Consider the following 10,732-nt stretch of genomic DNA (forward strand, 5'->3'; position numbering starts at 1 on the left):
ACGTTAAAATCATACCGGTCCTTATTATCCTTATTATTATTTTACTTGTGGCATATTTATTACTACTGTATTACTATTATTTACTCAATCAGGAATTACAGAGAGTTAAAATAATTTAAATAAATACAACGAAACAGTGGAACGTGGGGTTTACCACGTGACCCAGCTGTCAAAACATGGCGGCCTCCTACTGGCTGGGAAACGGACGATATCTGACAAAGGGAAGAAAGTAAGACGCCCTCCCACTTGCTTTGTCCACATGACACAATAACCCGGTACGTATAATTCTGTTTGTCTCTGTGCATCGTCGATGGTTATGACGATTATTTAGACGTATATTATTGCCAGTGTAGCGTTGAGGATAACGCAGTCTGGTGTGTCCTGTTTTGCAGCCTGCAGCATCGCTGAAAACCAAACTGACTCCTAATCAATGAACCAGGGGAACATGCTTGTTTTTTTGTGTGTGTCGTAATTGCTGAATATAGCACATTAATAACAGTTCATCAGTCTTACGGGGTAAAAGTCCGACTTGCAACCCCCACGTGAACAAACGGTTATTGTGCAAAGAACGCGCGTGCGTGTAAATGTGACTGTGTGTGAAGGTTCACCCAGGAAGCTGTGATTTCCACAGCGGTGAGCAGTCATGGACAGCAAGGCCTTCTCTGCCGGCCTACATTTACATCCTAAGTTCCAATATTCAGTATACAGTAATCTCCTCCCCGCAATAAGTGAAATCCTTGAAATAGAAATATACTTAAAATACTCCCCAGGCATGTTTTTGTAGCATTCACAGCATTTTTTTTTGTTTTATGTGTCTTCTAACACACATTTAAAACATTTGCAAAAAATATATAATTTTTTTGTTGTTGCAAGAAACAAGAAATTGTCGTCTTGGCTCCAATGATTAATGGGAATTACTTGAATAATTTGATTATAAACAAAAGGTTGGAGCAGGGGTCAATTTTCCACATGGACTAATGATGTCGCTGAGTCACTGACACTTACCAGGCCAGGGCTGGCCCCGCCTTTTGAAGCCATACACACTCAAAATCACAGATACTCATGTAGAATGTGAGGATGGCGACCCCAAATGTAATACTTTAATCATTTGGTTAATAATAGAAAATCAATTTTAACCGACACATTTCATTTTTGTATTCATTTGATTTGTTTACGTGGGCCACATACAGTGATGCGTGGTGTCGGATCTGGCCCCCGGGCCTTGAGTTTGATAGCAGTGGTTTAACTTCCAACCCAACTGTTTTCAGAGCGAGACGTGGTGCAAATGACGAAGTGACAGGCGGCGGCCTTCGTTGATCGCGCCCGCCCGGCCTCCGGCAGCGATGAACGCGCACGTCAGCCCGGTCGCGGTGGAGTCGGCGGTGGTGTCGGCGGTGGTCCTGTGCGTCCACGCGGCGCTGTGGAACCAGCACTCGTGGTGCGCCGTGGCCCTACTCATCCAGGCCTTCTACGTGCAGCACAAGTGGGACCGCCTGCTTAAGTCGGGCGGCGCCGTCTTCCAGTTCCGCCCCGCCTCCAACAGCGGCATCGTCCCGGCCTCCATGGTGATGCCGCTTTTGGGTCTGGTGCTGCGGGCCAAGTGCGCGGCGGCGGGCAGCGTCCACCTGGAGCGCTTCACCATGGTGGTGACGGTGAGCGGCATGGTCCTGGCGCTCTTCCTGTCTCTGATCGCGCTGGGCATCACCAGGCCGGTGCCCACCAACACCTGCGTGGTGGCCGGCCTCTCGGCCAGCGCCATTTTGTACACCGCCAAGCAGACGCTGACGGTGTCGGAGGTGATCGAGGTCCTGGAGGTGCTGCTGATCTTCGTGTACCTCAGCCTCATCGTGCTGTACCTGCTGCCGCGCTGCTTCACGCCCGGCGAGGCCCTGCTGGTGGTGGGCGGCATCAGCCTGGTGGTCAACCAGCTCATTAAGCGCTCGCTGAGCTGGGCCGAGGCCAAGGGGGACGACGCCGTCCACTACCTGCTGGCCGTGCTGGTGGTGGGCTCGCTGCTGCTGGGCGTGGTCTTCGCGCTGCTCTTCTGCTTCATGGAGTCGGAGACGTGGGTGTCGTCGCTCTTCTTCCACACGCTGACTGCCGTGCTGGGCCTGGGCATCCTCATGCCGTGGCTCTCCCTCTTCATCGGGCGCCATCCCGTCACCTGGTTGTGGGACTTTGTCACTTTCAACCAGCGCCGGCTGGCATTGGTGGCGTACTGGGCGGCGCTGTGCTTGGCCGCCACCTGCGTGGTTCTGCACCAGAACTACCAGCGCCGCGCCGGCTCCAAAAAGCACCAGGCGTCCACGCTGGTGCGCAAGTACTTCCACGTCATCGTGGTGGCCACGTTCGTGCCGGGGCTCCTGTACGAGCGCCAGCTGCTGCACGTGGCGTCCGCCGGCTGCCTGGCCGTCCTCCTCTTCCTGGAGTACGTGCGCTACTTCCGGATCAAGCCGCTGGGCCGACCCCTGCGCCAGATGCTCACCTTGTTCCTGGACGAGCGCGACTCGGGCCCGCTCATCCTCACCCATGTCTACCTCCTGCTGGGCATGGCGCTGCCCGTCTGGCTCTTCCCGGGGGCCTGCGCGCCCAAGGGGACGCTCCCCGGGGCGGGCGGCCTGGTGCCCTACGCCGGCGTGCTGGCGGTGGGGGTGGGCGACACGGCGGCGGCGGTGTTCGGAAGCACGCTGGGCGAGATCCGATGGCCGGGCACCAAGAAGACCATGGAGGGCACGGCCACGTCGGTGTTGGCGCAGATCGTCGGCGTGGCCGTGCTGCTCATTTTCGACGTGGGCGTCGACCTCAACGGCGCCTACTCGTGGATCCTGGGCTCGGTGGCGCTGGTGGCCATGCTGGAGGCGTACACCTCGCAGATCGACAACCTGCTGCTGCCGCTCTACCTGCTTATTCTGCTCACGCTCTGATGAGTGGCGGACCGCCATCGACTGACCGCGAACGGCGCGAAACACGCCAAGTCGGCGTGACGCAATCGTGTCAAAGTGCGCAAAAAAAAAACGGCGCCCGTTGTCATCCCTACAAATCGCCTTGAAGAACATTATTTGACATCAACTACTCAGACAAAGTTAGAAATGTGACGCTTTGAGTTGAGATTTCAGAATGAAACTAAAATGCACTAGAAGTGGTTTTACACCAAGTCAAAACAAACCAAACACAAGACGGACACTTTATTTTCAAAACGTATATTTAATATATCGCAAGTCATTGCGACATGATCCACCGTTTCAACCTTAATGAAAGCTTGACATTATTTTTAAAAGTATCAAAACAATAATTCAATTGAAATCTATTACACATAAAAAAAAAAAAAAAACAGCTTTTAAAACGTTAAATAGAATTGTACTCAGCAGCGATTCTTTTGTTTACCACTAGAGGGCGCCTGTGTACCAACACACTCAGAGCCGTATCTGAGAATTACCACACAAAGTTCCTCACATACTAAATTGCAATTAATGGACTTTGGGGCGAGAAAGTTGAAATCTTGTGATTCCATCCAGTATACTAAACTTTTTATTTTAAAGCATGTTTTAAGTGCCTGCCATTTTCATACCCTCCTTCGCACCACCACTGAAATAGAAAACAAAAAACAAAAGAGGTACCAAGGATTGGATGTCTGGATTCTTAAAAGTCATTAAAAAAAAAAATTGTCCCTGGGAATGAAATTCATGAAAATAAAATGAAGTCTAACTGTTGTTAAAAAAAAAAGTTTTTAAATACAGCGTGAAATGGGAGTGGCCAAAATCTGAGCCCACCTGAAAAACAAGATGGTGGCACAGCACTATTTATTTTTGACGAGGCCTGATGCACAAACAATGATGCGAATAAGGTTAGTTTTTTTTAGTGAAAAATGAAGGCTCGGTTCCCCCCAAACATTTACATATAAGCAAATTAACAACAGCTTTGTAATGTCAACAAGGCAGCAGAGAAAACAAAAACGGATGCAAATAAATGACAAACTGTCCGATGTGATCTAATTACACGATACATAATTGCGAAAAAACACCTCAACTTTCCCCTCTTAACTTTTTCAATAGATTGCATCAGCTGGTGGACATTTAAAAGGTCAAAGGTCAAATGAGAGGCTTCAGGACATTTTAGTTTCCTTGTGAAATTTCGCACCATTTTGGTGAGTAGTTCATGATTACGCTTCTTGTTATTTCTTCACATGCTTTCTTCTCAATGGTCTTAAAAGTCGTGTTGATGCCACGATGGCGGCGGCGGCGTAGCGGTAGTTAGTTGTAGATGAGATGACTGCATGGCGAGAAAAAAGCGGATTTGACTTTCCAAGTGAGATGTTTTCACGCGCTCACCCTCCTCATGATCATCATTTCGTCTTTCCTTCTAAAATAATAAGCGGCATTTTGAATCTTGCACGTGGCACAAAAGCAAACTTTATTTTTTGCAGCTTTCATGAGGAGACCGCCTCGATTATTTTTTAGAGAATGGGGGGGGGGGGGGGGGCTAGTTTTAGCTATTTTTTTTATTTCCTCCAAATCCTCAATTGTAACATTAGGACGTTCCCTGCATTTAATTCATGTCACTTTTGTTTGTTTTGCACATTTGATGGTTCCTCTTCAATTATTTTCTGAAAGCATTTTGATGTTTATTTTTTGTTTGTTTCGAACATGTGAGCATCAAACCTGCATTTTTATTGAATCTTGCCATATTACATGTGAAAGAAAAGTAGACGTCTTTTCTTTAAATGATCAGTATTTAATCAATTTCAACGTCAATCTTGTCATATGAAAGGAAAGTAGACGTCATTTTTGCGGGTTTGACGGGACCTCCGATGATTAATTTCAACCCTTTTTTTTTTTAAACTCCAAACAATCCCTATTGATGACGATTCCTTCCAATATACGGTATGAGCATGTCCCTGCATTTTTCTTATCTGTGTCACATTGCATGGGCAAAATATCACGATGTGCGATTGACAGAGGTAACTTCATTGAATTGAATCCGCCTCCATTTGTGTAAAAGTACTTGAAAATAAATTATTAGTGCAAATGTCCTGTTTTGACAATAATCATGACAATTAAAGTACATGCACAAATATCACTTGTGTTCATAATTCATCTTTTTTGTTAGCTGTAATGATCTACATTCTTTCGGAATAAACGGTTTTGATAATCGCAGGGAACAAACCGTCATCCGGGGGCTCATTTGGTGTAAAGCGGCGGGAAAGGAAGTTCTTCAGTGGGCTGCAGCCTAAAAGAAAAAAAAATGAGAATGAGAATGCTTCGTTAGGAAGGAATTATGAAACTCAAACGTTGATGCTCCTCCCCCAGAAAATTCTAGATTTGAATCCTCATCTGTTTTAATCTTGCACTTAACACTCCCATGTATTCCAAAAAAATGAACGAAACAAAGCATCTTATGAACAAATCAAAACGACGAAACTTGCTGTAAAAAACGAACGAATGGACCAAAAGAGTCCAAAGAAAATCCAAAGTGTGTTTGTTTGCGTCTGACCAGTTGTCTGCACTCCAGCGGGTGTTGTCGGCCTCCATCAGATGGAACGTGTACACGTGGCGCGAGTCCGCCGACGCGTTCTCAGCGCTGCGATGCACCACTTGGCCGTGGATCAGCACCACGCCACCTACATGTCATTAACATTTTGGTTTTCATTAGCTCAGCTTGTTAACTTTATGAGAGGGGAAGTAACACTAAACAATTGAGATCATGCATTTGCACAAGTGTGCACACCCTCTAAAACGGTGATGTGGCTGTAATCAGATTCTCACAACCACTTGCCACCATTTAAGTCAATCCCCCAATTTTTTGCGGCAATAATATGTTCTATGTGACTTCACTAGTCGAAACATGACATTCTGATTAATTTTACATTAGTGGAATATGAGTTAAGTAGCAAAATCCAGCTGTTTTTATCCATCTAAGGGGGGGCGGCCATTTTGCTAGATTTCGCCAGGCGTGATGCTCACAGTCTCGGGTAACAACCAATCACAGCGCAGCTTCAGAAAACAGGCGAGCTGCGATTGGTCGTTGCCTGAGCCCTGAGCAACATTGACGTCATCTTCAGTTGACAGCAAATTCAAAATGGCCGCCCCCCGAGATGGATAGAAATGGCTGGATTTTGCTGCATAACTCATGTTCCACTAATGTAAAATTAATCAGAATGTCGTGTTTAGACGAGTGAGTTCACATATAACATATTATTGTCAACAAATGTTGAGGGTTGACTTCCATTTTAAAGTGCCTCACATTAACCACCGCAGCTGTTCAAGTAGGATTTTGCTACGCCTGAAGATTTTGTGCCAACACTGATTGCCATTTGGAACTGTTCATAATTCCCAACTTTTTGACCTTTAGGGTTTATGGCACAAATACAACTTAACTGCTTGCTTGATTCTTACCACTTGCTCGAAACATGAATGTTCATCACAATATATCTTGAAATAACTTTCAATGAACCTTTTTTAACTTCTACCGGCACAAACTTGTCGCCGTCGTAGTCCTGCTCGGTGCCGATGAAGTCCGTGAGCGGGAAGTTGCCCGGCGGGGTCCTCACCATCCGTCGAGTCACGCCGCCTGCTCGGGGTTCGAGGGGAAAGATTAGATGGCGACGGTCTGCCTAAAATGGGTTACTCTTATCAGGCATTTTTTAATTTAGTCTCAGTTTTAGTCCAGTTTCAATCCTGCTTGTTAGTTTTCATCATATTTACTCCAGTTTTAGTTGACTATAAATCTAGCATTTTAGTCTTTATTTTAGTCCAAGAAAACATCATCTCGTTTTCAGAACATGTTGAGGATTTCGGATCTAAAACTATTTCACGTCCAATTTTCTCTCATCTTTTCGATGAACAACAACTTGACACAATTACAGTAAATCAGGCAAGTGGCTAGCTCCATGCTACAAGCTAGACAATTAGCCAGCATTAGTTAGCGGTCGGAATGAATTAGCATTGTTGGAATGTTATAGCCGTTGGATTAGTGTTACTTTGTAACTATAATTTACTTGTTTTTTTTTTTACCTTTCACCGTGAATCCACCTCCTTTCCGTCCCATGTATTTGTGCACGTTGTACTCGAGTCGCTAGCAGCAGATTTTAAAGGGGGCGTGTCACCGTGTCACATGACAGTCACAGTGACAGATTCGCAGAGACAAGATTTCACAAAATCATTTCAGTTTTGTCTCGTTTTGTTTTTAAAATGTCCATAGATTTCAGTCCAGTTTTTATGAAGTGAAGTACATTTTTTTTAGTCCCAATCATTGTTTATTAATGGAGTTTTTAGTCTAGTCTGGTGAAAAATGTGTGTTGACCAAACGATTTTTGTTGCGTTTTCGTCGATGAAATGAACACGAGTGCCTAATGACGCGTCCGCTTACTGTTGTGCGAGGCCGGCAGGAACCACAGGCAGCCGTTGCCGACGGTGGCGTCCTCCAAGGCCACCCACAGCCCCATCACCCTCCCCAGGGGCTCCGTGTACAAGAAGGTGGCATCCTGGTGGGGCGTCACTGGGTGGCACACCGCACATTTTGTATTGATTAAATCACATCGTGCCTTCCTTGGAACTATTTCACTTTGTTCTAACCTTCTCCGCCAATCCCCGGTTGCTGGAAAGGAAAAAAAAAAACATGTCAACAAAACAAATAGTGCCAGATTGGAATATGGATCGCTGTTGGGTCGGTCACTCTCATAATAAAAAAAAAGTCGATAGCGTTAGCAACATGCACGTTGTGTCGGTTGACCTTGAAGATGTACATGCTCTGCAGGATGACGGGATGAATAAGGCCAAGCTTCCTGGCGATCCCCTGAGAGGAGAACGACAATGCGTGAGTTCGGCTCACATGTATGTGTGAGAGGCCTTCAGGGGGCATAACTCAGGATGACCTCTCACACAAATTCTCACAAGTCACATTCACAAGTTGAATGAATGTTTTTACAAACTGGAGTGAAATTCGCTCTCATACAACCAAATTACAGCTCTAAAATGTGCCTATTTGAAATAAATAATTGGTACGTTTAGTTTATACGTAAATAAATGTTTATTCTTCCTCTGTTTTAATTTTTCTTAGCAAGACACAGTATCCAATCACTGATTGGCTATTTTTAAAACAGACTTCTCACATACACTTTTTTTTTTTTTTTTTTAATAAGTATGCTATTACCTGCTGCTGGTGCATCAGCAAAACTTCAGAGGCTGATGTTCCTGCGCAAGCAACCTTGCTTTAACTGCCTATTTAAAGTTAACGAGCAATATCGATGCTGGCGCCTGCGTATCGATACGTGTTTTGTAATGAGGCCCGCAACCATGTATTGCCGTATCGATTTTTTGAGCACAACTGAACTCTCCGGCCTGGTTACTTTCTCACCTGAACTTTGGCTGAATGCGTAACTTTTCTGTACAAAGGTTCGTAGGCATGCAGCGCATGTCCCACTTTATTCAGCGAACGATGCTTCGCTACCACAAATTCTCCTGCGGGTGCAAAACAAAAAAAGAAAAACAGTCACTTCACTCAAGCTTGTTGATGAGCCAATAAATGCGCCAACTGACCTTTGTCGTCAAAAACTCCCTTTTCGAAGAAAAAGCGGATTTTATCTCCGCTGGTGATGAAATAGTCGGCGTTTCCCTGCGGGTCAAGAGGACAACGGCTGACTGGATTGTTCATTACGCGCACAAAAAGGTTGGAAAATTATGCTTTTGATTCTCTGGGGCACAAATGATTGTGACCCACCAATTCTACCTAGCAACAAGTGATGAAAAAAGAACACGGAACAGTGCAAAATAACATCCAATTGATGTCGTAATTTAAAAAAAAAAGAACGTTTTTTTCCCCCTACATTGAAATAAGCAAGATGCCATTTAACAAAAATTTTATAATTTATTGCCCTTTGGGTCACAACGGATTGTGATCCCAAAATTTTGCCTAGTGACAAAGCATGGTTAAAAAAAGAAAAGAAAAGGAAAGTGAGGTATTAAAAAAAAAAAGTGAGCATGATGACACAAATTCTGCCTAGCAACAAGTAATGCAAAAAAAAATAATAAAATAATAAGTGGGGCATCCAGTAGATGGCGCAATAATGAAAACAAAAATATAATTGTGAGCATGATGCTTAAAAAAAAAAATGCAAATTATCCTTTGCAGCACAAATGATTGTGACCTGCCAATTCTGCCTGGCAACAAGTGATGCGATTCAAATAAGCGACATGGGGTTTGGTCAACATCCAAAAGCATTTTACAGCAAAGAAAAATTACACTATGATTCAGTTGTGAATTGAATGCAAATGAAACTATTTTTAAACTTTTTTAATCCTTAGCTTTCGTTACTGCTGACTTTTCCCGGCTCTGTCCTTACGAATTCTACCTAGCAACAAGTGGCAGGGGGCACATACCTGCATCTGCAAAGTGTGCCGTCAAGGAAGGCATGCAACAGAAATCCGGCACGTATGTTAAAAAACAACTCATATACCTGAAAAATCCAGTAACTAAGTATTTGTACTTGATTACTTCCCAGCACCTGCTCTTTGAGCTGCTCGTGGTGGCTCGTGGAGAAGGTGGTACGGCAGTGCGCCGGCACGTCCATCCCCTCCACGATCTCCGACATCCTCTGACGAAGCTCGTCGCACTCGCCGGGCGTCAGCAGCTGGTCCAGGACCACGTAGCCGTCCTCCGTGTACTGCCAAACATCACAGGACACCGCAACGTGCTTGTACAAGCTGGCATTTCACTTTTCACATTTTGAGGAGCTTTTAAACTCTGATCCCATTTTTTTTATAGGGAAATCTTCAACAAATATTTCCTGTTCTATGGCTATCATCATACTCAACTGGTTCAACAACCCAAGAAGTTAGATTTAAAAAATAAATAAAATATTTAGGTTTGTTTGTGGTCATTTATTTTAGCAGTGTTTAAAATATTTATATTTCCCTGTTTATTTTGTACAACTGACCATTTATTCATTTGAATAAAAAATGTTCTTTAATTTATTAGAACAAATATTTGCACATTTTCTGTCCCTGTATCTAATTTATTTGGTGTATTTTAATATAAATATCAGTTCAACTTTTATTTTCCTTTTAATTTCGATTAAAAAAAAAAAACAACTAAATACAGTAGATTCGATTTGGCTTTTTTTTTTAATCTTGTGATTATTTGATTAAATACAGTCGTGTAATAATATTTGCTATTCCCCTGAGTGCATCTGTGTGTTTTCATTTGTTAATTGAAAACAGATCAGCAGTCCAGGCATTTTTGCTACTGTGCCTAAATTGCAGTACACAACGGGGCATAAAGTACTTCCAGAACGCAAGCGTCCCTCTAATTGGCTGCGCCTGCAAACTGATTACATAATCACACTCAACAACAGAAAGTTACGTCGAAACTTTGGGGAATTTATGACGCTAATGATTGCATTGCTCACCTTTTGCACATCTCGGTCGCTTATGAAGTCCATGTTGTCTTCAGGGTTCCGAATTAAAAATTGTGCCACCGAGGAAAAGGAGGATGAACCAACAAGCTTAATGATTGGCAGGCAGATTGGCTGACTTCCTGGAACGTGACGTCACATACGTCATCACGTCCCGTCGAACCCGTAACATCCTAATCGGATTTTCGCCTTAGCGCATGTTCCCGCAGCAAAACTCAAGGCGAGTACCGTATATTAATTAGCGCCCCCTGGTGGCTATTTCCATTCATTTTCATAGAATATTATGAACATTATGCTACTACTTGCTCTCACATTAAGACTTTT

The 10,732-nt window shown here is 44.2% G+C and overlaps 2 protein-coding genes across 4 annotated transcripts; one reads left to right on the forward strand and one right to left on the reverse strand.

Annotated features, from left to right (window-relative positions):
• Positions 1-168: 168 nt before the first annotated feature.
• On the forward strand, positions 169-5,076 carry dolk (dolichol kinase). Its single transcript, XM_077586312.1, has 2 exons — positions 169-275; positions 1,269-5,076. The coding sequence occupies exon 2, from the start codon at positions 1,344-1,346 to the stop codon at positions 2,922-2,924; it is 1,581 nt and encodes a 526-aa protein (XP_077442438.1). The 5' UTR covers positions 169-275; positions 1,269-1,343; the 3' UTR covers positions 2,925-5,076.
• phyhd1 (phytanoyl-CoA dioxygenase domain containing 1) lies at positions 3,762-10,553 on the reverse strand. 3 transcript variants are annotated; one of them, XM_077586314.1, is made up of 11 exons: positions 10,403-10,553; positions 9,500-9,658; positions 8,535-8,610; positions 8,353-8,456; positions 7,729-7,791; positions 7,572-7,593; positions 7,366-7,494; positions 6,451-6,570; positions 5,491-5,617; positions 5,164-5,226; positions 3,762-4,269 (listed from the first exon to the last, which is right to left on the reverse strand). In XM_077586314.1, exons 1-10 carry the CDS (start codon positions 10,433-10,435, stop codon positions 5,178-5,180), a joined length of 882 nt encoding a protein of 293 aa, XP_077442440.1. In that variant the 5' UTR covers positions 10,436-10,553; the 3' UTR covers positions 3,762-4,269; positions 5,164-5,177. The 3 variants fall into 3 exon arrangements, with proteins under 3 accessions (XP_077442440.1, XP_077442441.1, XP_077442439.1); XM_077586315.1 differs by lacking the exon at positions 3,762-4,269 and having other exon boundaries at positions 5,078-5,226; positions 6,451-6,567; XM_077586313.1 differs by lacking the exon at positions 3,762-4,269 and having other exon boundaries at positions 5,078-5,226.
• Positions 10,554-10,732: the final 179 nt, after the last annotated feature.

This window comes from Vanacampus margaritifer, chromosome 14, assembly GCF_051991255.1.
Source record: "Vanacampus margaritifer isolate UIUO_Vmar chromosome 14, RoL_Vmar_1.0, whole genome shotgun sequence".
Classification (NCBI taxonomy): Eukaryota; Metazoa; Chordata; class Actinopteri; order Syngnathiformes; family Syngnathidae; genus Vanacampus; species Vanacampus margaritifer.

Coding starts and splice junctions, on each gene's coding strand:
- dolk (XM_077586312.1), top strand. CDS start 1,344: ATGAACGCGCACGTCAGCCCGGTCGCGGTGGAGTCGGCGGTGGTGTCG.
- phyhd1 (XM_077586314.1), bottom strand. CDS start 10,435: ATGGACTTCATAAGCGACCGAGATGTGCAAAAG. Junction 5,618..6,450: donor GCCGGTAGAAGTTAAAAAAG/GTTCATTGAAAG, acceptor AATGACATGTAG/GTGGCGTGGTGCTGATCCAC. Junction 5,227..5,490: donor CGCTGGAGTGCAGACAACTG/GTCAGACGCAAA, acceptor TTTTTCTTTTAG/GCTGCAGCCCACTGAAGAAC.